Raw genomic sequence first — 27,558 nt, forward strand, 5'->3', positions numbered from 1 at the left:
CGAAAGCTTGAAATAGTGGGTGGCGCCCCCTCCCGGCGCCAAAGCCAACTGCGATGAGCGTTCGCATCCTCCGTTCATTTTTGGCGACACGGAGCTCGCCCAGTAAGACAAGTTCAGTACAGCTGGCGCTGTACTATGAAAAACAAAAATAGAACAACTTCCACCCGCAAAGCACATTTTTCCTCTCTTTCTGGTCTTCGTACTTTTACAAATGTTTCCATCTATTTCTTATCGTTTTACAGAGTCGCTGCTTTCCAATGGGGTGGAAGTTTCTCCAGAGACTAGTCTTCGCCGACACATGGAGGTGAGCAACCTTTGCATTATTCCGCCCTTACATTATGGTGACTGGAACGCGTCTACACTGGTGTTTTTACCGCGTCCACAAAAGTGGTGGCTCCATATTTCACCTGGTCACGTCAGGGAAGTGTCGTGCTGCCGCCGGCAGTGATCCTGACGGTGTGACAGCAGCGCTGTTGCATGTGGAAGACGACTGTTCTGCTGCAGCTCGCTCTCTGGTGTGACAACCCGCGGAAGCTGAGGCAATCAGAAGCTTGGACGCCGCGATGACAGCGACACTCGCGTTTGCTCGTGCTTTTTTGCCAGAAGTTCTACAACCACTCACCAGGATCGCGACGTACGACAGCAGGACACTCCGGCTTTTTTGACGTCATTTGTTGCCATTTCGGAACCACTTCCGTTGGGTGGGCGGAATGGGACGCTAAACGCACTAGTCAAAGACGCGTTCTAGGCACCGTGCTTATAAGTATTATTCACTGGGCGCCGTATTTGTGGGTGCTGTTTAGAGCGCATGCTTAGAACGAGCCCACATTAATGGGCTCCTAAGACCGGCAATCTTGAGGGTGCGTAAGGCACGTTACAAAATAACTGTAGAAGCTCGCCATCCGCACGCGCTTAGCAGTCGCGCACACAGCTATGGCCGCCAGTGAATACTTCCTATAGAGGGCCATTTGTTATTAGGTGTAGTATCAATGGAGAGTTTCAGGCAGACTTGTACCGTACGCATTACAAGTAATCAAATTACTTGTAATCGATTACTTTTTGGAGTAATTTTGTAATCAGTTCATTACTTTTATTAGGCAGTAATCACTAGAGTAATCTGATTACTTTTTGAAGTAATAAAATTACTTGTAACCGTTACAATTTGTCCACGGGACCCCCCCCCTCCCCCCCCCCCCCCCCCCGGGCCGGCACACACCTTTTTTTTATAAAATGACAAAAAAAAAAAAAATTCGCTTTTTTTTTTTTTTTTTTGAACGGAAAAAAATATTTTTGCGGAGCTGTAGGAAACGAGGTCAATTTCTTTCTATGTACAGTTTCTGTGGAATGTCCGTTTTTTTTTTTTGTTTTTTTTTCGAGCTGGGACTGGGAGTGGGAAGCCTTAGGAAAGCCACAGTGCATGACAAAAACCATCCAGGGCGAAGTTTGAGGAGGCAGAATGTAGCTTTGTGAGTCCTTGGTTCAAACTAGCCCCCTCACGCACACACACACAGAAATAAAAAATAAAAAAAAATCCTGCTTAGGGTACCTACTCGCAGCCCGTAGGAGAACCAGAACCGAGGAATGCCTAAAGCGGATGCAAAATATAACAAAGCCAGTTGAAATATTTCCCCATTTCCCCTACGTGGTCTTTGTGACAAGCAAGGTTTCGAGTTGAGAAGTGGTCGGGGCGATCTCTTCCGCTAATAGACGATTACGAGACGGAATGTCCAACGAGCCTGAATGTCCAACGAGACGGAAGGTCCAATAATGGATATTCAGGCACGTTGGACATTCAGGCTCGTTGGACATTCCGTCTCGGTTGGATCTTCCGTCTCGATGGACATTCAGGCTCGTTGGACATTCCGTCTCGGTTGGATCTTTCGTCTCGATGGACATTCAGGCTCGTTGTATATTCCTTCTCGGTTGGATCTTTCGTCTCGTTGGACATTCAGGCACGTTGGACATTCTGTCTCGCCTGTCACGTGCTAGAATAATTTTCCTTCTTAAATGTACAAACTTGTGTGCATATTTAGTCCGCGTTCCTGTAGGCATTGCTGTAGTTTCATCATACTAAAATGTCGTGCCACAAGAGCCGACGTTGACGGACCGACAAAGAAACAGAGCAGACACAAATATTATAATTTCATCTATAGGAAGGCTTGATGGTTAGTTAGCCGAGTGACGATGCGCAGCGATGCACCAATCGGATAAAGGTGTCGATTGTACGACGCGAAACGCTCCTTTAATATTAATAGCTCAAATGTTTGGAATGTTCCGATGACATAGGTCAGCCAATTTGAAATATATAATAGGGATGCAATGTCCGGGTGTTCTAGTGCATCGCAATTGGGGGACGTCTATGAAAGCCACGCTTCATATCCCAGGAATTCCTAGTTCAGTCCTCATCCCTGCCCATTTCGATTTATATAGATGAGCTACATACGGAGACCCGCACTGTAAACACATGACCGTCCGCCAGCGCCACTGACTATGCGCAGAGTCAATATTTAATTTTTTTTAAGAGGACCTTTGGAAGCTGTGGGTGCGAGGCATCAAGAGTTTGCACAAGCGTAATTTCCTGCTAATAAAAAAATATAGATATCTTTTTTTTTAAATAAAATCTACATCTAACGCGTCTATAAATGCATGGGGGTGGTGGCTGGTATGACCCGACAATTCCTGAGTAAATGCAAAACAATTGTGTGGATTTGACAAATTTTTGTTTTTGTTCGTTTATCTCTAGAACAGACAACTACTCACTGTACACTGCAGTCGTCAGTAATTTACATACGCATGCATTCCCTGCAAATAGGTTTGTATGTCGTGAGTAGAGCGATAATACTAGTATCAAGCTGTGCGCAACTTTTTTTTTGTTGCATGTGACATACATAGTAGTTTTCAGGAGCCCATGTAATTTAACTGGCTTCTGGAAGCACTCCAAAACTCGCCATGCTGTCGAGGTAGTTCATGTCGTCTTGGTAGGTAGGAGCTTGACTGCTGACAAAGGAGTCAGGACGCGAACGCATCTGTCTCGGCGTGCAGCAGAAGGTTCACACCCGGATGTATTAATAGCCTACATCATGTGTGAATAAAAAAATAGATCGTTCCACGTGGCTTTCTATTCTTGTAGAAGAAGCGTATTGCACCACGTATCCAGTCACATCGTCGAAATTCCATTGGTCTCTGGACAACTGGAAAAAGGACAATTTGTCGAATAGGGAAATACGTGAGTGGCGTTTGTAAACTTCCGGTTCCTTAGGAAATTTTGTTTAGCTGTTGACAAACAACGACGAATATGGGCAAGCTTGTCTAAGCATGGTTCTGAAAACTACAGTCTGTGGGGTTCACAACCATGCTTGCACGGGCTCCCAGCTCATTGCCGTCGTTTCTCAACAGTGATACAAATTTTCCTAAGGAACCGGAAGTTGCTAAACGCCGCTCAGCTATTCGCCCTAGGCCGATTCGCAGAATGCAGAATGGGGCGAAAGTGTCCGTTTGTCAAACTGTCTAAAAAGAATTGATTAGGGTTGGGTGTGTAGATTTCCGGTGACAGTGGGGGTCAACAATGAGACCTTCTTTCCAAAAAAAAGAGAGGATGACGAATGCAGCTCTCAGAATTGGCAAGGGTCCGATAGTGAATCGTACCCGGGTTATTCAAAATGATAAAAGTCAGGTTCTTCGTGAATATGTTCGCTCGCAACTCTAGCATTATGGAATTTGGGAAGACCGAGCGAGGGGCTGACTTCCTGATACCGTCGCCATATGTGCACTTGTAATGTGCGCAAATGAATAAATCACGGTCGCACTGTCGCAGCTGCTTTATGACAGTGTTAGAACCAGTTGAATTCCGATCGCAGCCTTGGTATGCTACCTGGGCGCGTATCGGTGCGATTGCTGCATGCCACGTGACCAGAAAAGGCAGAAACGACGGAAGCCAATCCTAAAAAGTATTGATTATTAATGTTGCCTACTTGTTGCTTAATACATGGTTCACTGCAATAGTAATCGCTTTGGTGGCCGAAGCATGCGAAATTAATCGCCGCGATAAGCGTCAATGTGCCGAATCCTCCGGACAATGAGCGGACAAAAGGTCACCACTTGAGGGCATTACCTGCACAAAGGCTTAATGAAAGGAACGTTGTATTCTATCACTGAACTTAATATGAGGATCGAATTTTTGTTTCTGGGGACCGAGAAGTCCAATCAGAAATGTCTAAAACTTTCACGTTCGTTTTGCAAAAAAGAAGACAACAAAAATACAATTTAGTGTAATTACACATACCACACCAACTTCACAGAACAATATAGATAATACTAAAAATTCAATCAGGCGTTTTTCTCCCATGCGAGGGACATCATGTTTGCGGGACTAGGGACACGAATAAGAAAAATACAGCAACTCGTACAATACGGAAAAATTGTGGCTGAGGATAAGCACCACTAACGATCATAAGAACTCTCGTGTGTCCCACATTTGTTTCCGCTCCAGAGTAACGACCCTTCTAAAATCAAACGAGTGACAGATTGTCAATGGTCAACGAGTTCGGTCTTTTACTTGTAGCATCTGTCACCCTTTAAACGTCATTTTTTTAACTTTAGAAATCATCTTTATATTTAAGTATAGAAAACGAACAATAAATACATTGTTTTGCGGGGTTTTATGAAGTGTGCAAAATACACGAGCGTAATTTTAATTTCATTCTGTGGACTTCACAGAGGCAACGTCAGAGGGACAAGCTCAGCGGCACACCAAAACAGCCGTGCATCAAAAATCCCGGTACTGAAAAGCCCGGTGCCGAAGCGACCACATACCGAAATGATCGCGTACCGACATCTCCGCACCGAAATGTCAAGTTCCCCATTTCATCGAACGCATTTTTCACCGCGGTAACTATCAGTAATCCTACAATACAACAAAGAAATGTCTTCTATATTCTTTGCAATGTTCATTCTATATCCGGTGGATATTCAGACTCGTTGGACATTCAGGCTCGTTGGACATTCCGTCTCGTTTGGACCTTTCGTCTCGTTGGACATTCAGACTTGATGGACATTCCGTCTCGATTGGACCTTTCGTCTCGTTGTACATTCCGTCTCGCCTGTCACGTGACCGATTGGACATTCAGGCTCGTTGGACATTCAGTCCCGTTGGACATTCAGGCCATAAGCGCTAATAGACACTACACATGATCCGTTTCAAATCCTGGAGCTGCTGCTCTTTTGTATAACATGCGAGCTCATCCACATGTGAATAATAAAATGAGCGACGCAAACTTTGAGCGACAACCCTTGCTCAAGCTTATCAAGATCTAGGACCCCCTCCGCTTCCCCCCCCCCCCCCCCCCCCCACACACACACACTGGAACGCCCAAATCATTAAACGTCTTCAAACAAATTCTATGCTTGTGTCCGCAATGTGAAGGTGCAACGACCACGAAGAGGGAGTTTTTCTTCTTCAATACTTGTGCAAATCTGAAATATAGGCTGGAAGTAGTTCATTGTTACGAGCGCTAAAGATGTGTCTTCACACAATAAAGTAATCGGAAAAGTAACGATTACTTCTCTAAGTAATGTCCAATTACTTTTGCCGTCAAGTAATCAAGTAATCTAATCGAATACTTTTTAGCCAAAAGTAATAGTAATTGTAATCGATTACTTTTTTTTAGTAACGTGTACAAGACTGGTTTCAGGGAACCGTTTCTGCACATCCGATATGGTACGATAGGCCCTCGTGTACGAACTGTGCATATGCGAGTCTTTTGTGATAGCGCATGCGCAGTACCTAACGGAGGGCCTATCATACAGTGTGGGATGTGCAAAAACGGTTCCCTAAAACTCTCCATTATTCGCCAACCCTTGGGAACGATAAGCACACATTTAAAAGGTTGTCCTTAGGATGTATGGTAGGCCGAGGAAGACAATCACGTTTTTTTTTGTCAATCTGTAGTCTTTGCTGCTACGTGAATGCCGTCTTCACTATATGTTTTTTGATCTCGGCGGACATTAAAGGGGGCGAACAACCGTCACAGTCTGGTGAGTAATTAACAAAAATTCGTTAATTAACTTTATAATTAGTGACTATGGTTCCAATTATAGAAACTTGTTGAGCGTCATTTAAAACCACTAAGTGCGTAATATTTGAGAAAGACTTTGAGCGCGTGAGAAGCGCAGTAGTGCTCTAAAGTTATCAGTCGTGCAGCGGGTACAAACCAGAGGCTAAAATAAGAGACGAAAAAATCGCGCGGGGGCCTTATCGCACCGGTAGCCTTGCTCCGGCAGCACGAGTGCCACCTTTAGCGCACTAGTGCGGTTCTCGCATGCTCAAATCCTCTCTGAAACTTGCTGATTCAGAAGTTCTAAAAGATGTTCAGCAGGTTTCTAATTGGAACCACATGTCTGTTTTCACTCATTAAAAAGTTACTTAACAAATTTTAGTTAATTACTCACCAGACGGTAACGGCTGTTCGCCCCTAGAATGTCCACTGAGCTCAAGAAACATGTAGTCAAATGGCGATTACGTAGCAGTAGGGACGCCCTTTCTTTAAAATCTGTTTCGAAGAAAAAATATTGCCCTGTATATTTTCTTACTTGGACGATACTTGGAAAACGAGATGTGTGATTGAATAAATTTAGAAGGTGAGCACGTTGGTGCAATTATGCATTGCTGAAAGAATCCACACAGGGACGGACACGGCGACACATGGCTGTGTTTACTCTTTCAGTAACGTGTGAATAAATACATTCGAGACGTGCAACTATGGCAAGTTTCGCTGTCTCTGAGTACCAGTGATATTAATGTACAGGGAGTTTCCGTGAAACAAGAACCGTGTTTGTTGTCTTCAATAATTAAACTAAGCATCGCAGAAAGCCCGAACTTCGTGGTAATGCAACGCTAGCGCTTGGGATAGATCAAAACATTTTGATAACGTGACGTCACGTGGATCAAGATATAATTGAGAAAAACGGAATTTTTCTATGAGCCGACGTCCAACTAAGCCTAATATCGTCAAAACAAGAAATAACACTGTGGCGCCTATAGTATCTGTTTCAGCGGGGGGGGTGGAAGCTTTTTAGCAAGAAAGAAAACAATATCCTCTTTCTGGTTGAGAAGTTTCTTTTTCACTGAAATAGATGGTACACGCTCATACAGCGTCATTTCTTGTTTTAACGATATTAGGCTTAGCTAGACGTCGGATCATAAAACATTCCGTTTTTCTGAACTATATTTTGATCAAGGTAACGTCATGTTCTCAAACATTCGCGTTCTATCTTAAAAGCCAACGTCATATTCTCACAGAGTTTGAACTTTCTGCGATGCTTAGTTTATTTACCCAAGCCAAAAAAACACGGTCCTCCGTACACGGAAAGTCTCTGTACTTCTGTAAAACACTGATTCGTTTTTGTTTTGTTTTTCTTTTTACTCATAACACGTCATTTTGTTTATTTATGTTTAAGAAAACGAAAGGGGGCTCATTGCGCATTAATTCTTTTTTTTTATTTTGTTTTAGTGTTGGAACTTGTTATTAAAATGTTTCCGTTGCGTGAATTGATGGTATTGCTGTACCGCCATAGGATTTGCCGGTGTTTGTTTTGTTACAATGGGAACAGCTTGCCAATGCCATTATTGGTTAAGATTGTTTCAATGCAGAACAAATCTTGCGCGTCACCTCTTCCCAGGATCGTTCTTCTCGGATATCGAAATCAGCTGGAGCTGTCTTCGTTAAATCTGCTCCGAGAGGATCTGAAGGCCTCCGCGGTTACGGCTGCTCTCAAGGAGGCAACAGCGGAGAAACAAAAATTGAGGTAGGCCATTTTAACGTGCAACAATTTAAAAAGAGTGATTATGCCTCCAAAGTAGGTATTGCAGTGAGCACGGGGGGGGATTATTAATTCGAATCAATTCAAGTTAACCTTCCCAACTGTCCGTTGTCATTTGCGAACGTGTTTCAGATGTCACGGATGATGTGAAAAAGCTCCGGCGAGCGCGTGGCTCGCAAGGCCTGCCGCATTATCTATCTGAAGAAAGCTCGACCATTATCGAAGCTTCAGCGACTGTTTAATTTTTGGCGATACACCTTGTCTCACCAGCAGTCATGAGTTATGATGATTTCGCCGAATACAGACGCGTTCAGTGACAGCGTTCAAAGTCAAGCGTGGCTGAATCCACCGGGTCGCCAGGATGGGCGATCATTTTTCGGGAAATTGATAATAAGATCGCATAATAAAAAGCGATAAACGTTTTTTTTTATTATTTCATTGGCACTATTGACGTCGGTGTTGACTCGATCTTTAAATAACACAAATCTTCAAAGCATTGCGCTTGCCTTTTTTTTATATCGTTCACGATTGCATTTGGACATGTTGTGAACTTGTTGCGATAAGCGCGGCTATTTCATCAGCTTAATCAGATTATTATTTGTTTAACATTTTAGACGAAACTCCGACACTGGTGGCAAAAAGGACAACACAACACGAAGTCTCAAACACACCTAAAAGTTATTGTCTAAAATGTTAAACCTTCACCAGCTTGTTTGCGCCCTAACTTTTTGTTATTATTTGTTTTTGTTTCAGCTAATTTTCCGTTATAAGTGTACTAGAAAAGTTTTTATGCTCGTTACATTATGGCACGACTAAGTGCCTACAACACCCAGAATTGCAATAACGACGTCCTATTTTTGTCCTTAACGCGCGATCCAAGCTCTCGGAGTTGGTGCCAATTTTTATTTCTTTTATTTATTTATTTTTAAGAAAAGGGAATGCAGCAGTTTTTGATCAGGTTTTGAACACGGAAATAGGTCGCGCATGCACAATCGTAATTGGGATTTTAGGGGCGCTTAAAGCGCGTAGCTTGAGTTCAGTCAGAAAATGACAAACACAGACACCTATTTAATATCTTCTAATATTATTATAAGTTCTGCCCCGCCCCCCCCCCCCCCCCCCCCCCCGAAATAAACAAAAATATGATAAATGTCTCAAATTTCAATGCAGTTCCGTCTTTTCTTTTTTTGATTTTATGTCCCTTCCAAGTTACAGGGACGTCATCTGCCGGGTGTTTCAACAAACATTGACCAAAGATTTTGTATTAAAAAAATATTTGCTGAAATTGCAACGCAGATTGTCATTCAAATGAGAGTCCAATTTGCACCATCTTGTACTTCGTAAGCGTCTTCTTTCTATTAATATTATTATTTGATTAATCTCCGGAAAACCTAGGAATATTTTTCGTCGACGTCTATTGCATTTAAAGCCCCAAAATTGTTCTGATATATCTATTAATTTCCCGCAGACCGCGACCAAGGAGAAGCCTGGACGATCTTTGGTGAAACGCCCGGTACATTGTTTCCCTATGTACATCCGCCGGCAATATGAAGGTGAACGCCTTACCTGGTTTCTTGCTTCTTTACGGCTCCCTAAAGCTGTATTAACTCTCAACGTCTCAAATGGTACGTCGCTTGGGGTCTAAACTTTGCGTTCTAGCCCTCCTCTGGAACAGAGCTTGTTCCAAAACTTGCAGGGGCGTCAAAAACAAGAAGACGGCTGTTCACCTTCATATTGCTCAGGGGTGTACACTGCGCTATACTCCGCGACAACTTTTCTTGGCAATACAATGGAAGGTACAGACACGTGTTCCCTCTCCCATTTTGAGCGCAGAATAAAGCTATCCGCGGGCTCTCCTCCTCTCCCCGGAGAGCCCAAGAAAAGGCGCAAACGTCCGCGCTTTTTCGCTCGTGAAACATTAAAGTTGCTTGCGTTGGAAGACTTCCCCTTTCCAAGGTCGAGTTGCAGTCGTGAGCTCCAATTCGTTTCAATCGAAGAAGGAACTACCTTCTATCCTTTGTTTTAGCTTAAGCCCAGAGGCAACCGACGCCATGCTGAAATACTACGTGGTGGGATGGGGCGGCAAACACTAAGGTAAATAGTTTAAGCATGAGTACAATAAAATGTATAACCAAGAAGAAAAAAAAACTAATACTATTGGCACGAACTCCTTGAATTCCAATCAGAAAAATAAAATCTATTTGCTTGTTTTTCCCAACTGCTTGACGTCAAAATTGAACAAGGCGGCCGCCACAACAACAAAAAAAAATGTTTTGTTTGCAATTTTAGTTGTCGCTCGCCCTCTCACGGATGAACGAAGAACCATAGGAGCGGGTACTGAGACGGAGGCGGTATAGAGGGGATTGTTGGCCAGATGCTGCCATTACTGCGCGGTTCTGGTTGCCGCGTTTGTGCACCCTTGGGTTTTAACGAAAAAGTGTGTGCGTTAAAATATGATTGTTTTGTTCCTCTTTGCGACTTTTAAAAATCAACATGTTCGTTTTCAAAAGAGGCGCTTCGACGTCTCCGTCACCTGCGATATGCTAGCTCCTGCCCCGACCGCTTCGTATTTGTAGCCAAATAAATTAATTTTTGGCACAGCGACCAGCGTCAGCAAGCAGTCGCGAGGGAAATCCTGGAGAATCTATCCCCGTCTCGTCCTCCATCTTTCGACTACCGTCTCGCCATCTAGAGGGCGTTAGAGTTGCGATTAGGCAAGCAATAGACAACCAACATAAGTATAGTTTCTAATTACGTTGTTCTTTTTGTTCCTTCAAAGTGCCTATGTGTACGAAAATGACGCCGTTGTTGAGACGCATGCTCTCAAGAGACGATCGCTTTCTGCTGTTCTGTTCAAAGTATGCCGCTGGGAAGTATTGGCGTCAGCAATACTTGAATTCTTCTGGATTCTGATGAGTTTCGTCCCTCCGTTGATGCTGGGGTAAGTATAACTGATTTATCATTCGATAACAGGGTGATAAGGATCGTTGGCCGGTACGGTGTTCAGTCAGCGCCTGCTAACTGATCTATCACAATAGTGCTTGGTGAGCACCAGGTCCGAAGGTAGATCAGCGCTGATAATTGGAAGTTTTAAATAGTCTTATCTCCTATAAATATTGAAGGGCGAGTGCTGAACACACCTCGCATTACTCGCTACTTTTTGATTACGGTACAAAAGTAGTCTCTGAACTCTTTGATCACGCCTCAGATATGGATCGTGAACTACTATAGAATTAACGAGTGAGCTGCTCTAAGTTATAAGAGCAAAGCAAGCTGAGCAAACCAGTGGAGGCAGACGTTTCCGGGAAACAAATATTAGTCGCCTCTGTTACTGCATGCTCATTGTCAATATGACTGTGACTAGTCAGTCATCGATACAATCTGCACCGTTCATTTGTGCCCGATGCTAAAGTAAGCCTTCTTTCATTTTTCGTCTCATAAACTGATTGGAAGAACTGTTAGTTATGTTCGGATTTTTTTTTTTTAAATCTTGAACTGCTTTTTGTAAAAGCTAATGTACGCTCTTTGTTTTTCAGATACCTACTGGTGTATATTGAAGAAAAGCAAGACAGCTGGCATGGCTATGCATATGCCTCGGCATACGCATTTTCTCAGCTTGTCGGAGGAATGTTAAATGCACACGCGGCCTACCTCATGGCGCTTGGAGGCTACAAAGTTCAGTCCGCGCTTACTTCTGCCTTATATAAAAAGGTAAATTTATATTGCTACTTCCGCCACTGTGGCAGAAACAAAAACAAATTTACCGCAAATCCATTGCATCGAGTTAACTTAATTAAAAATCTAAATTACCGACCGAATATTTATTTATTTTTTTCACTGAGAACTTTAAGACTTTCGAAAGGTCTTTCGCTTGTACTGATGCTAGCCCAAACGTTCTAGCTTCACTCGTGCTTTGGCTTCACACGAGCTTGGCGTGTGTACGCGCAGTCAAATTGCTACAGAAATTATATTTGGCAATTTGCTGAAAATTTGCCAAATAAAATCTCACGATAGGGTTGGAAATTTTCTCAATGTCTATTACTTTAAGCAATCTGGAGTACCTACATTACCGCAATGTAGTTGAGACAGAAAATATCGCCACATTCATTGGAGGGAGCTCGACGAATGACTAGGCAGAAAATATGTTTAGGTTGAAGAAAGCAGTCTGCACTGAGGCACTCAGCATGGTGAAACTTTATGCTCAGCACCATAGCGCTGAGCATAACTCCACATCTCTTCTAGTGGCCGACGGCTATGAGAATCGCTTCACGCTTAAGTTTCTCAAGCTGTGAGTAACTGAAGAGTCAACATATATATCTTTACCGTGTGAAACATGAAAGATTCATGCACTCCCAGATGTTAAAAACTTGTTATACGTTTCGACCTCCAGTGAAACAATAACCAGCAACCATAGCCGTCCTCGAATGGCAAGAGCTGGACCCTCTGCAGCTCTTGAGCTCTCAGATTGTAGCTTAGCGGATGCGTGCCTTCTCGCAATCTTTTTTTCACGGCTTCTTGGCGACAGGTCCTCCGTATCTCGAGCAGTTCCCGCCGCCAGTACACTGCAGGGGAGATCATGAACCTGATGTCCGTCGATGTGGAGCAGGTGGGACAGTTCTTGCTGCTGTGCCACAACTGTTGGGGGGTTCCGCTCCGCATAGTTCTGACCATGGTGTTCCTGTGGAAATACCTGGGTCCCTCCAGCCTGGCCACGCTGGCCACCATGCTTGCCAGTACTCTCGCGACGACCTGCGTTGCCCACTTCTGCGACAAGTACCAGGTTGGTGACTGGACACTATCCTCTAAAATGTTTCTCTATTCGAGTTTCCAGGAACGTGCTTCGCAAAATAGTTTCACGGCGGAGTTTTTTTTTTTTTTTAAATTAGTCCGGTGTTTTTAGCTAGAAGAAAACTTACCGTTAAAGGGATGGTGAACCAAAATCTGGATACCCCAAAACACGCGGCAAAAGCGTGCGACGGGATGCTACAAACACCAAAACATCACTCAAACAGCCATATATCGAACGGATGACCGTGTTTTTCAAAAACGGAGGCGCATTTGGCAAAAATGTTGACGTCATGTTTCTCCGAGAAGGAGAGGGAACGAGCTCGCGTTTTCTCCGCCTCGCCGCCTTGAGGGAGCGAAGCGAAGAGAGGAGGAAACTAGGTATCTTGACGGTCACGCGCCTCGTCGGCCTAGTTCAATCTCGACCTCTTTTTCCAAAAAATGCGGCCGTCCATTTAGGATATCGCCTTACTAATAGTGCTGTAGGGATTGTAGCGTCCCGCCTACATCACCTGCATTGTTTTGTTGTTTTTTTTTTTCTTTTTTTGAAATTTAAATTTTGGTTCACCATCCCTTTAAGGTTCTTTTTAGCCCTGGGGCTGTTAGTGCCCGTGAGGGCCACTATGAAAGAGGCGAGATTCGTTGATTACTTTGTTAATTAACAAAACTTCTTAATTACCTTTTAAAATTGTTGTTTGTTTTTAGGGGCATATTGTAGCTCTAGAATTGACGCCACACCTACTTACGGTCTACCCGTGACCTGGACTTTTGCATAAAAAAGCTCCGTAGCGGGCGCAACAGAGCGAGAAATGTCATCCCTGTACGGGTCAAAACAGAAGCTCTGCGCCTGCGCCAGAAATCACGTGTCCGCGCTGCGGGTGACGTCAGCAGTGCGACGCAAGCGCACAGCGGCAGAGCCTAGGTCACGGGCGCACTTCGCAAGTTCAGTTGTGCCTCTGAGCATCGCACCTTGCAAATTTTTATTGAAAGTTTCACCTCACGGTTAGAACAGAATGAGGTCAACCGTCCATTCTACAACCCCATTGACCACCAATCAAATAGAAAATTCAAAAATTCTTAGTTGATCCGCTATTTGATTATCACATTTCATCTGTTAGCTACTGACTCCCGGAACCCGATAGGGTTTTTTAAACCCTAGGGCTAAAAAAACAACCATATCACAAGTTATCTTTTTTTTTTTTTAATCTCTGATATCTCTGAAAAACTATTATCAATACCGTGTCCGTGAAAGAAAACTAAAACCAGATTTTTCAGTCGATGCAGATAAACTACACGTCGTAGAATGCTGAAACTCCACGAAAATGCAACTCTAGCAGTGGCGATAGAATGTGAAAGGTGTTATGGGATAATTACGTCACCTTGTTCAAGATATACAGTAGACAAAGAAGTTTTCTCTTAGTCCAAGATCAAATAAGCCTAATATTAGCCTGACAAAGAAAGGACATTGTGGGTGCCTATGGGATTTACTGCAGTGGGAAAAAATTAAGTTAACAGGAACGAAAATAATGTTGTATTTCTTGGTGAGTCGACGTTTTCACTGAAATAAATGTCACGAGCACCCACCATGTCATCTATTGGCTTAGATAGATGTCGGCGCATGAATAATCTTCTTCTTACGTTTCCTCTCCATCTAGCGCTATCCCATGCCTTAATAGATATTATTTTTGTTTTATGTTTTGATCCAGGAAACGTCATAATCTCAAACTCTAGCGTTATATTGCCCCCGCTAGCTTCAGATTTTCATAGAGTTCCAGTTTTCTACAAAGCGTCATTTATGCGGGCCGAAAATTTTGATTTCATTTTCTCGCGCATACCCACATAGATTAATAAAAGGCGTTTATGTTTTCGCGGTTTTCAATTGCAGAAACGGCAAATGGACTCGAAGGACTTACGGCTTCGCCAGACAACTGAAGTTCTTAACGGAATTAAGGTACTTTTGCGCAGACTATTGAACGGATTCTACAGGTAAAAAAAAAAAAATCTTGTTCCTATAAGAATTCGAGACGAGAAAACTAGGTATTCGCCTCGAGATCGACCTAGAGGTGGCGCTACGGTCGCGCTATCATCATCATCAAAGCGGGGATAGGAGAACGGCCGCCCCATAGGCTCTCCACGTCGGCGCGCGAGACGGCGTAGATTCTTCCGTTTATTTTGTCGCATACCATCGGTGGGAAAACAATTCTAGCGGAAAAAGATGCAGTACTGTTCGGTGCTTCAGTGAAGATCGAATCGTGTTACCAGCGTGCGGCCCAAATTTATATAATCGCTTCTGTGGGTGCGTCGTCTGCTCTAGGCAGACTTTGGAAAGCATGGATCACCACGACTGATGCCTGTCTCCGGCTGAACTGGAATATTTATGTTAAATATTTGTTTCTTTTAAAATGGATGTATCGGTTCATCAACGTGGAAATAAAAAAAAATAAAAATAAAGTCCGACCCAGTTAACATAATACTGGTACTGTGCGCTGTGAAATCGCAGCTTCTATGTTTTTTTTAACGTCAAGCTTTTGCAGTAATATAAATATTCAGAATGAAGATAAGCTAGCGTTGTATTAGAAATTACCATGCTATTGAGTTCCTCTGCCCTTTTACTGTGCCATAGTGTGGGTAAATTTTTTGGAGTCTGAACAAATCTACTGCGTTGCGATGAGGAGTGAGTGTCTCTTCTAGTTAAAATCTGCAAACTGCACGGTTGGCAGGACAACTGAAACAAGTGAAACAAACTGTTCTAATATATCTGCCGTGACTGTAATAAACGAGTGTAACCGAGCAACGCAACAATGTTCCTGCTATTAAATGCTTTTCTCGGTAGTGTGGGTTCACCCCCTTCAATTTTCTTGGTGAGGGCCGCGGATGTCAAGAGGCTAATACTATACATTTCTGGCTAAATAATCTTGTATTCAAACACAGTAGACTCTGCAACCCCAACAAACGACGCGCACCACGACACAGACAGCATCGGCCGCAGTGATACTCTTTTACTGATGAGGGCTAGCGACCTTCACGAGACTTTCCGATCTCCCTCCGCCCTCACCTAACCTATATCGGGACTGGGCAGTTCATCGATTAACTTTTAGATTATTCAAGTAATGCTTTAATTTCAATTTTTTTTTTTTTTTTGACATTCAATTGGAGTCTAGTACTGGAGAAAGTCAGCAAGCAGTAAACTATGCCGGCTTCAATATTTTTGACGTCTTTATTTCTTTTGTGACACTAGCTTGCACGGTAAACCACTTCAGCGTGCTTGTCATTTCGCCGAGGGTGATTATACTGTTTAAATAATAACTTAAGAAATACTTTATTTTAAAAGGCTTCCCGTGATCATATTTATGTAGGACTCACAGCGTGAAGTCTAGAATGGGAATGCAATATGCCATTTGTGACATAGTAAAACCAGTACAAAATATGTAGTTTTAACGTCTTTCACGCAATATGACCGGGAAAAAATCAACGTACGGATTAATTGATTAGTCTATTTTAAGGATAGCGATTAGTCGGGTTAATTTTCTAATCAAACCACAAACCCACTCAACATTCAATGCTTTATGAAAGCCACGGTTTGTGCGAGATAACAAAAATACGTGGGACCACCGATTGTATAAAAAACAACATACTAAGATTATGGAAGCTTCCGACTTAATAATAATCGCTTTGCTGAATTTCTACGCATGGCAAACGATACAACACAACCTTTAGTAAGAAGAAACGGCAACAAAAACATAAAGAATTTAATAAGGAATATCAAGCTCAGCCGGAAACGGGCTTGCGTCGTCGAGGTCCATGCTTCTGAGCGTGCGCCCGTAGCAGACGACGCACGGCGGTATCCCCGCTTTCGCACGTTTCCAATTTCGGCCGCACAGTGGCGGCACGGTTCGATCTCGAGGCGAATAGGAACCATCACGGTGTCTCCAAAAGATTATCCTAAAACGAAGTTTCTCCAATCGAATTTTGCCAGTCAAAAACTAAAATTTAAAAAAAAAAAAAAAAAAAAAAAAACGCTACTCTTAAACGGTTACCAGGTCGTGGCCAGTCCGAACTCCACATCTCTGAAGTTGTTTAAGAGGGAAAGGACAAAGCTTAGGCTCTATGTGGGTAACATAGAGAACTAACCGTCACTGACTGCTTAAAAAACGCTGAGCGTAACGAGTCTAGTGTATCTGATCATTGACCTTCAGTCAATGAGATTACAGTATTAGTTGATACGAAAGATGCAGAACCAATCGCGAAGGGGAGGGCGTGAACGTCACAAGCCAAGCCCTCTGTTTTGTAACGCTCTGAGTAGCTATATTGAAAACAGCTGCCGCGATAGCGAGGAATTCCAGTGGACGTTTCAGCTACACATGATGAAGCCATATAATGTTTGTTTTTTTAGATATAGAAATTTATTTCGGTCTCAAGGTGCTGTGTCGCATCTTTTATGCATACGTTTTGTTCTTTAATTGTTATACAGGGTGTCTCAAAGAGCGCCCAGCTCTTTAAATCAACCGCAAAAATTGGTTTCTTAACCTATCGTGCTACGATTTTGTGCAGCGTAGCACGGAGGTGGGGCATTTTTTCTATAAAATTTGCAAAGCGCGTACTTACCCGAGAAAAAAGTAAAAAAATAAAAAAAAAGATTTAACTCTTATGAAAACACAGCGAAGCCACCGGTCTTCAAACAATAGGTCACCCTATTTTTTTGAAAACCGGCCGCTTCGCTGCGTTTTTTTATAAAAAGTTAAGTCTTCTTCTTTTGTTTACTTTTTTTCTCGGGTAAGTTCGCACTTCGCAAATTTTATAGAACAAATGCACCACCTGTGCGCAACGCTGCACAAAATCTTAGCGCGATAGCTTACGAAGCCAAGTTTTGCGGTCAATTTAAAGAGCCTGGCCGCTATTCGAAACACCCTGTAGATCAGCAGTAAATGAGGGACGCCAACACACAAGTCAAGAAGCAAGAAGCAGGAAAAAAAATGTAAGTCACGGCGGACGGCGTGTCTTACGCTGACCATGATATACAGTGCTCTGCAAGAAGAACAAATTGTTGCCGTATTCATTTAAGTTGGCGTCACACTGCCCGTACATCATACAAAAGACACTCTGCAAACACGAGCCGCCGCAATATCCGTGGTTCGAATGCCACGTGCCAATTTTTCTCTTCAAACTCATTGCCGTGCGGCATTCGAAGCACGGATCTCGCGGTGACTAGCGTTCGAATCTCCATACAGACTGCATTTTGTTTAGTGTATAAGCAGTGTGACCCCGGCTTTAGGGAGCGTCTTCACGTCGTTTCAAAATCTGAATTTTCAAGTTTTCGGCGTTTATTTTTGACACGATGCGACAGAAGTAACCGGTACGGCGAGATCGGCGTTTATTCTATCTATATTTCGCAAAAGCGTAATCCTAAGACATAATTTCTGTGCAAATTATTTTTTCTAGGTGATCAAACTAAACGCCTGGGAGCCTCCCTTTATGGAGAAGGTGAAGCGCACACGTGCCGAAGAACTCTCGTCGCTCAAGAAGTACGCCATCCTGCAGTCAACGTTCGCTTTCGTGTGGTCCGCAACGCCAAACGCGGTAGGTAAAAAGAAAAATGTATCTATGCCACTCTTATTGTACGCCCTAAACGAGAGTACACATAATCTGTTTAGGATCGTCATTAAAGGTAACTACATCAGGTGAACCCAGACAAAACAAAAAGGTTCACTTCATATCTCCAAACTATCATGGAACTGCCAGGGTTCTTATACTACCGAATCGATCAGTGAGCCAAAGAAATCGCCTATATTTCATGAAATTGATTGCAACAATATTACATCGGGTGAGCGCACCATTTCACTTCCCCTTTATGTATTCTTGCGTATGGATCCTAATCATAAAGTTGGCATCCCTCTAAAAACTTAGAATGCGCACTTAAATATATTATTCTGCTCACCTCCCTTACGTGGAACCACCTACCAGCCTCTCTAGCTTAAATTATCGATTGTGATCTTTTCAGGAAATAGTTTGTAAACTTGTTCACCTATTTTTTGTATTTCATTTTCCCGAGTGTATATCTTTATTAATCATTGTTTCCTTATACTCTCCCCTTGTAATGCTACAAATCATAATAATTACATAACATTTAATTGAATGTTCTGCGTAGCCTTGTTGGAAGGAAGGGCGCCCAAAGACGAGGCTCTGGAATGCGCTTTGCCTTCGCGAGTTTTCTTGAAAACAATACAATTTTTGAGCTTAGCGGTGTCTATGTTTTTCCTTGATATCACTGCACACAAATTATTAACCTCATGTCTGTCAACAGTGCAGCAAAAAAATGTATGCGCTCGAAGCTCAAGCGGGACAGGCCAAGCGTCCTATGAACCAAAAAGTTAAAGACGTTTACAAATCTCTGTAACACGAATTGAGAGCGCAGCTCTTGAGGAGGAGGAGGGGAGGGTATGCCCTTCTTCCTCCTCCTTCTCCTCCTGTCGCTAAATTTGTTAATTCGTGACGTGACATGAAGTCGTGGCGTCATTTTCTTGGTTAAATTTAGGGGGGGAACTGAATTGGTGTTGAGGTTACGTGACGTCGATTTCCCCACTAAATTTAGCGGGAAACGTTCCCTGCTAACTTTAAATTGGAAACATCCCATAATGCAACGCGCGGTTACGCCGACGCCGACACCGCTTAACCCGGAAGCGGGCGCCTAAGAGCTGGGCTCTAAAAAATTACTGCCACTCGTGGTCTATTTTGTGAAATAACACAAAATCGCGGCAAATTCCTTGTGTGAAAAATGCTTTTTTATTGCGAAAAGCATTCATTTCCTTCAAATAAAGGGCCATGCAATGATCGTTGTTTACGCTTATTACTTGTGTGTTTGTGTGGGTTTGTTTGTTCAGGCTGCACTGGCGTCGTTCGGCACTTTCCTGCTGGTGAGCCCAGCCAATCAGCTCACTCCGTCCATCGCCTTTACCTGCCTCTCCCTGTTCATGCTGCTACGATTCCCGATGTACATTCTGCCGGACGTACTCTCCAGGTTGATTAGGGTAAGAGACGACAATCCTAAGCCAATTGCAGCTTGTATATAGTCACTGAAAGTTTAAGAAACGCAGGACGTGACGAGTCCCGAGTATTGTATTATCACAGCGCTGCCAGTGAGTTTGCGGCATCTGCAAATAAGAGCGCCGAAAAAGGAACAATACCTTAACCAGGTACTAGATTAATCACAACCATATCATGTGGGGTGTCTAGGAGCCTGACTCGGCCAGACTAAAGCGACCGAAGTGTTAGTTCAGGCTTAGGTATTACCCTAAGCCTAATACCTTAACCGCTGACTCTAATTGCTTTAAAGAGCGTTGGTTGGGGTGTCCACGTTTTACACAAAATGGCGCTTGTATAATGTGTTGTGGTACCATTTAATATGTTTAATGCAATACATGCTTGATCAAAAGGCAAAAGCAGCTAAGACGAACAAATCCCTAAACAATAAGTACCAAATAAACTAACAATCAGCAAAATATATATATCTAGTCATGAACACAATTAATTCACACAACAGTCTACTCCGTCACTAACAGTAAGGAAAATACTGAGTGCTTACCACATTTTGAACGAGACGTGTATGATTACCACGCGCAGAACAAACGCATACACCAACAACAAAAAGTAAAACAGCAACTGAAAATTTCACCAAGTTATTGCCCAAATGCAAAAGTCATGCAAATTAAAAAAAAAAACATTTTTCTTCGCAACAATATTAGAGAAACTGGTACGTACTAAGTTGGACAAAATGTTATTGCGAGGTGTGGGCGAAAGCGGCGTTAAGACAAGTTCGCACTTATCTTGGTTTCTAATTTTGTATACATATAGCATTATATAAAGAAGATAGAGCACTCGTAGCTAGGTTTCTGTGTTTTCACTAACTACTGTTATACTCCTATAAATAACCCTCGAAGGGGTTTTCTCAGGATAGGGTAAAACCGAAAAATCCCGATTTGAAGTTGCCCTCGAATAGGAAGATCCCCGCTAGTTTGGGGGAAAATCTCTTAATCTGCGGTATATATATATATATATATATATATATATATATATATATATATATATATATATATATATATATATATATATATATCAGGGTGTCGAACCGGAACCGAACCGAACCGAAAACCGGAACCGAACCGGTATTTTTTCCGGAACTGAACCCGAACCCGAACCGTTATATTGTTATCGCGATGAACCCGAACCGGAACTGAACCGGAAAAAAAATAACGGTTACCGGCTCATGTCAGAACGGTTCGGCCACGCGCTGTTGACAATGAATGTGCTATCAATGCCATTTGTTTTTTAAGTGCCGTCAACTGACCCACACTTCGCTTACATAATTTTCTTTTCCACTCAGTCTTAGGAATATAAACGCTGCATCCATGAATCTTGACATAGGAACCAGTATTGCGCTGGTCGCGGCTCGCACGAAAGAAAAAGAATTAAAAGGCTGTGCAAAAAAAAAACAAAAAATCGCGTCACGGGATTTTATTTTTCTACAATCTCGTAAATCCTAAATGCTGCTGTGTGCTCATTTCATAACACGTTTCTAGAACATGATGTTGCAATTTTTTTTATTTTGATGTTATTTTGATTTTGTTATTTTGATGTTCCAATTTGTCATTTATAATTTCCGAACCGGTTCGCGAACCGGTTCAGCGCCCCGAACCGGTTCGCGAACCGGTTCGCGGATCGAATTAATCGAACCGGAACTGAACCGGAACAAAATAAATTTACCTGAACCGTAACCGAACCCGTATTTTTTTCGGTTCGACACACTGATATATATACATATATATATATATATATATATATATATATATATATATATATATATATATATATATATATATATAAATAAATTGTGAACTTCAACACAATCATAAAGAGGCAACCTTAAAGATAGTACAACTGCCGTTAAGGTTACCTCTTTCCTTGGGAAACACGTACCTTGACTTCTGTTCTCTGTACCAAAGTAATTTGGGTCAGTGGTGCAAGTTCAGTTGACCGGAAGAAAAAAAGGACATCGATGGAGGTCAATCGAGGTTCATTGGAATGTGTGTGTGTGTGCGTGGAAGGGGGGGGGGAGATAGATTTGGTGTCAAAAATTTATAGATATGCAGTTTTTTTATAACATTAGACCACTGTTGGACAAAATACTCGATAAAAATATTTAATTTAACGTACTACATACCTGCTTCATAACGTATTTAAAACACTACTCAAGTTACTTTCACCGTAAAGTATCTTGAGTAGAGTACAAACACTTAGAAATGTCATTCAATTACTTTTGAAGATACTTCCGCATTGCGTAATTTGTATCGACGTCAGTGACAACGACAATTATACAGCTGCGGATATCTAGGTTACCAGAATGGCTTATTATCACGCAACATAACACGGAAAAAGAAAAAAAAAAGTATCGCAGGCCTATTTTATGCAGTCCAACTGTAAGGAGCAGGATATTATCACGAATGACATTAGCCGAGGCGGCGAATAACTGAAGAAACTAAACGTTTAATGGGCGAACTTGTGCCCAAAACAAGATAGAGAAAGGCTAGCATCACAGGCGTCGATGTCGGCGAAACAGCAGGATCGACCGCTGGGGCGAGACTGACTATGGACCGCTTTCGGAGCACCTATTGTACCCGCGTGGGTTTCTGGAACATTCGGGGTAGAAAGTTCGGCGCGTAGAACATTCGTAACTTGATTAGACGACAAGGTTCTCGAACTTACGAGAATATCAAGTTGAACGAATAAATAAAGGAGGAGTCCGCTCCCTGGTATCGAACCCGGAGCCTCCGCGCGAGAGCCAAGCGCCGTAACCATTCGGCCACGCGCTCGCTGGGCAAAGCGCGTGGCAATATCACTGATACATGTCACGAAACTGACATTTCTGGGGCAACAAGAAAGAGGTCCCTTTAGTAATTGGGGAGAAGATCAGACCGTGGTGCCCCAAGCGGTTAACTTTAGAACTACACGGATGGGGACAACGAATACAATGACTTAGCGCACTGCTGACATAACCGAACGCGGTGTCAGCGTTCGGCTGGTGTTAGTGTTCTTCGTTGAGGGAGAGGAGGGTCTCTTTTGTTACATGTCCAGCCGGCATGAACAATGCAGCGAGCACGGTGCCCAGCTCAGCACAAAAGCCCTAGTGGGTCAAGATCGAATCCTCTGACGACTGCTTTCGGGAGAGATCCGGCACTTAACGTCCCTTCACTAATTGTTTGTATTTTTACATTACACTGTGCCCAGCACTATTCTATTCAAAAAGATGACAGGAGCATGCCCACGAGGCTTGTGGGCATGTGCACTGGCCTTGTGTTGGGTATACAGAGGTGTGGGGGTGACAAACGGGTCTCAGCGCCTCGCCAATAGTGACATCGCTGAATATCACGTCCTGCGGCGCATGACGCATCGATTAACTACAATCCATATTTCCTATAGGGGGAGCTCACTATAAACGAACTTGGGATACGGATATGAGTGAATGGATAACAAAGAGAACCCACATAATGCCACAGTAGTGGCCGCACCTTCTTCAAGTAGGTTGCGTTCAGAAGGGCACTCAACGTTGGGGGACACTTTGTTGCCACTTTGAAAGGTCATCCAGCTCGTAATTCATTTCCTGTCCTGTTATCTGCTTATCACAGGCGGTGTTCGCGAGAGCAATAAGTGACGGACTAGCGACCAAAAAAAAATGAGAACCTTGTCGTTTTACCGTAGCGGAATAAAATATGCAAAAAGCAAAACAAAAATTTCTGGTTTTTTTTTTAGTCTCCACTTTTTATTTTATTTTATTTGTTATTTTCTTGACACTCCAGTCTGCATTGTTGTCGTAGGTCGTTTCCCGGTCTGCGTTGCGCCTCAGGGTGGCCATCTTTACTTCCGTAAAACCCCACACTTGTTTGACGATTATTTGGAGGGGGGGGGGGGGGGGGGACTTTACGAAACAAAAGGCGCCTTTGGGAAGGCAAGGGGAAACCTTCATTGTACGAACTTTGGGCTGAAATATGAGTCACAATTGGCAGAAAAGCTATGTTTTCACGAGCTCAATCAAAGTCACCGTAGATGATCGGAGCTAGCAGCAGGATTCGGTTGCTCGGAAGATTGTTCACGTTTGCTCGTGCCACGCCCACGCCACTTCACACGGAAAAACTCGGAAAATGGCGGAATGCCAAAAATGTATTCAAGATAATGAGTACAAGTACTCTCGATTAAAAGTATTCGCAAGATACCAAGATACTTCGAAAAGTAATTGAAAGACAGTATCTCGACTAGAGCATTGAGATAGGTACAAGTCTGTATTCAACCCAATTAACTTCAATTTCTTGCCTGCCATTAAAAATTAACACCGAACAGCAGAACACCCACGAATTTGAAGAAAAACACCCCCCCTCCCCCCCACCCAAAACACGAAACTCCACTTTATAGCCATGGGAAAACTCACTTTGTTATTTCATGTTATTTGGTACCCTTGTACCAAGCCGCCTTGAGTTTGTCTCAGTCGACCAAAACTCCACTGGAGTGACCAAATTGTCTGGTATTGAGCCTACCCAAAGGAAATTTATAAGTGTGTTTTATGATCGTTATTTTCAGCCCAGTGTATTTTATGACTACATTAAAATTTGTAATCTGATTGGATTAACATCTTTGTTTACTAGACGGATGCTTCGAGATTTTATGTCCTTGTGCAAGGGTGTAAATGGCTGTCTAGACTCACCGGCGCAACAGAACTGCGTATGTTTTCGAGTTCTTGAGTGGAAAAGCCATGCTCACTCCTTATTTGATGAGTTTTCTTTGTACAAAACTGATCCCATGATTCGTTTGCAACTGGTTTTCAACAAAGTGGAATCTAGTTCGCATAATGCCGATATTTGCAATTTTGGACCCGAAAAAAACATTTCGAGAGTGCATTGATGTTTTCTTTCATTGCGATATCATGTAGACCTCTGTTTTGAGGATTTGATGTGATATTTTTTGGTGCACCATTATAAAGGCATAGGTTTGTTTTGTGCGGCACTGAAAATAAAGCAAAATGAAATAAAATAAATAAAACAAATCCGTAGCTGTTCGCAAACGAAATAATAGATAGCTTGTATGACCTATTCGTCGTTGAATTGCACCCTAATCGTGTGAACGCTGTTGTAGTAACTGAGAGATTCATAAGCGTGGGACGTGGCTCATGTTCAGGCATCTTGCTTTGTGATTGGTTCCCTGATCTCTGTATCGGCTGATGTCGCCATCATATCGGCTGCTGCAGTCTGATGATAATATCTTCTAGAATTACCACACCCACCTTTTCTTAGGCTGTCAGTGAGTATAGCCCGCTCCAGTTACTCCATGTAGTATGCAGGGTGCGGTCGTAAGGACTAACACATATGGCACGCCTTGCAAAGTTCGAATTCTAAACGTACATATATGAAATTGGCCACTCGAACGTAGTTTCGACGGAAATTTTATGTCTATTTTTTTCAGAGCTCAATTTTGAGCTAGTAAATGAGAAACAAAGCGAAATCGGAGGCCGTGTATTTGCGTTTTCCTATAGCAGCTCCTGTTTGTCGTCTGTACACTGATTTATGAGCTCGCTCCCGGGTGGCTTGCTGAACGCAAAAACGCTAAAAACCAATAGCAGAGGCTGGCGATGAGCCAGGTAATCGCGATAATTAATACTTTTAACAAAATATATGAGCAATGACCTCCTGGGAGCAAGGTCACAAACCAGTGTGCAGACGACCAGCACCCGTTTGGGGCATAGGAAATTCGCGGCCGCCGTTTTTCTCGAGATATGATATCACCTCTGAGTTTAGCTTTTCAAAAGGTAGACGTAAAACTTCTTGCAAAGCTAAGTTCCCGTGCCCAATTTCAGGGATCTACGTTTGGAATTTGCTTTTTGCGAGGCGGGCCAAATGTGTTACTCCCTATAGGGTCCCACCCTGTTTATACTGTATATACTGGGCGTCTCAGCGATGGCTTTTAAAAATTCCTAAAGTAAAACTGGTGGAGAAAAAAAAATCTCCTTCCGGGAACAAACTGCCGGCCACGAGGGTCGCCGGGAATTGCATGAAAATAATAATTAGCTAAATGATTAACTAAAATTTTAATTAGTGGAAATAAACATAAGGCTCCAACGAGAAACTTGCTAAGCATCGTCGGGAACCAGTAAATCAACTCATTTTAGACAGGTATTGTCACGCGCGTTGGTCGAGCCAGCGCGTGCGTGGCCGGATGGTTACCGTGCGTGGCTGTCGCGCGGAAGGTCTAGGTTCGATTCCAGTGAGCGGAATGTTCTTTTATTTATTCTTTCAACTTGGTGTTCTCTTAAGCTCGAGAACATTGTCGTGTGATCGAGTTTCAAATGTTCTACGTGTCGAATGGTCCAGAAACCCACGCGGGTACATAAGGGAGGACTCCGCATGACGAGCGGAGTCAAGCCTGCTTCAGACAGTTGCCTTTGACTTCGTTTGACTGCGTTTGACTACGTTGCGGCTGCGAGAAACCAGGACATCCTTACTGCTTATATCGCGTGCCAAGATAATTTCTTCAATTGAATTCCGCGCTTCATACAAAGCACAGATGTGCCGGTGTCTCGCTTTCGGTCCTCGACGCAACGCAGTCAAACGCACTCAAACGCAGTGGTCTGAACCAGGCTTTAGTCTCGCCCGAGCGCTTGATCCTGCTGTTTTTCCGTCATCGACACCTCCGACGCTAACCTTTTTTTTACTTTGTTTTGGGCACAATTTCCCCTGTTAAACCTTTAGTTTCTCCAGTTATTATCCGGTTTATTATTTGTCATTCGTGACAATGTAAGGTAAGGGCAGCATTTTACGGCGTTTCGAAAAAACGCTTACGTTGGGCGAATTTTTAGGTTTCGGTTTCTTATCGGAACGCAACTTTGCGCCCGCGGTCGTGCTCCCCAATGGTGGAGTCGGCCCTCTACGCTTACCTACAATCCCTGACCGAGTGGTCTCTAATGTCCCCGCAGTGTTTGGGCTCCCTCAAGAGGTTATCTGCGTTTTTGGAAGAAGCGGAGCTGGACGAAAAGATGATTGGAGCAAGTCCAGATAAAGGTATCTGAACTTACAAGAAAAGCTTTGCCTCTGTGTACGTTTTTTTTTGTTTTGTTTTTTTTTTCGCTTTCCAAAGCGTGGGTAAAGGGACTTTCTGAGAGGGTTATTTTCCCATTCTTCAGGCGATGCGGTCAGCCTAAAGGGGGCCAGTTTCACGTGGGCGAGCGAGGAACCCGCGGGCCTCCGGGACCTGACTTTGAACGTGAAGGAAGGCAGTCTAGTGGCTGTTGTGGGCCCCGTGGGATGCGGAAAGTCTACTCTGCTCAACGCCATCCTCGGGACATTGGAGAAAGTTTCAGGGTCTGTCGACGTACAAGTGAGTGACTCATCACACTCCCGTAATCGTTTTGCAATAGTGACGAGTGAGAACTACTCCATTTCGAGTTCCGCTCGCTAATGACAATAATACCTTATGGTAAATTCCATAAATCCGTACGCAAAACCGTGGAAACACCGCCGTACATCTCTTGGTTTTACCGTATCACTTATAAAGAGAGGGCTGTCCAAACAGAACTCAAAAAAATGCCGTGCGTGGCAAAAAACAAAAGAGTCCCAAGACCAATAATTGATCCTTCTATCAACCGCTCAGCCTATAAAAGACCGCTCAGTATCCTACTCTAATGGTCGTGCGATGTCAGTGGTAGAATGCAGTATAACCTTTTTGCCGCGAAAGCCGTGGTCACACTGCTCATAGATCATACAAAAGGCAGTTTGCAAATACGAGTCACTGTAATATCCGTGGTTCGAACGTCGCGTGCCAAGTGTCCCCCGTAAGCTCATTGCCATGAAGCATTTGAAGCACAGATCTCGCGGTGGCTCACCTTTGAATCTGTATGCAGACTGTCTTCTGTAATAAAATTGG

General features: G+C 43.2%; 1 protein-coding gene across 1 annotated transcript in view; it reads left to right on the forward strand.

Moving 5' to 3' along the window:
* Nucleotides 1-27,558, forward strand: part of LOC8041959 (multidrug resistance-associated protein 1) — a 122,663-nt gene that overhangs the window by 34,587 nt on the left and 60,518 nt on the right. The window contains exons 2-11 of the mRNA XM_040214456.3: nucleotides 243-304; nucleotides 7,678-7,803; nucleotides 10,598-10,759; nucleotides 11,355-11,529; nucleotides 12,344-12,598; nucleotides 14,489-14,554; nucleotides 18,043-18,180; nucleotides 19,482-19,628; nucleotides 26,612-26,696; nucleotides 26,819-27,012. Of these exons, the coding sequence (XP_040070390.1) occupies nucleotides 258-304; nucleotides 7,678-7,803; nucleotides 10,598-10,759; nucleotides 11,355-11,529; nucleotides 12,344-12,598; nucleotides 14,489-14,554; nucleotides 18,043-18,180; nucleotides 19,482-19,628; nucleotides 26,612-26,696; nucleotides 26,819-27,012 (1,395 nt within the window). The 5' untranslated portion in view covers nucleotides 243-257. The remainder of the gene's footprint in view (nucleotides 1-242; nucleotides 305-7,677; nucleotides 7,804-10,597; nucleotides 10,760-11,354; nucleotides 11,530-12,343; nucleotides 12,599-14,488; nucleotides 14,555-18,042; nucleotides 18,181-19,481; nucleotides 19,629-26,611; nucleotides 26,697-26,818; nucleotides 27,013-27,558) is intronic.

The sequence above is a fragment of the Ixodes scapularis genome, unplaced genomic scaffold (assembly GCF_016920785.2).
Source record: "Ixodes scapularis isolate PalLabHiFi unplaced genomic scaffold, ASM1692078v2 PGA_scaffold13__105_contigs__length_92229423, whole genome shotgun sequence".
Taxonomy (NCBI): Eukaryota; Metazoa; Arthropoda; class Arachnida; order Ixodida; family Ixodidae; genus Ixodes; species Ixodes scapularis.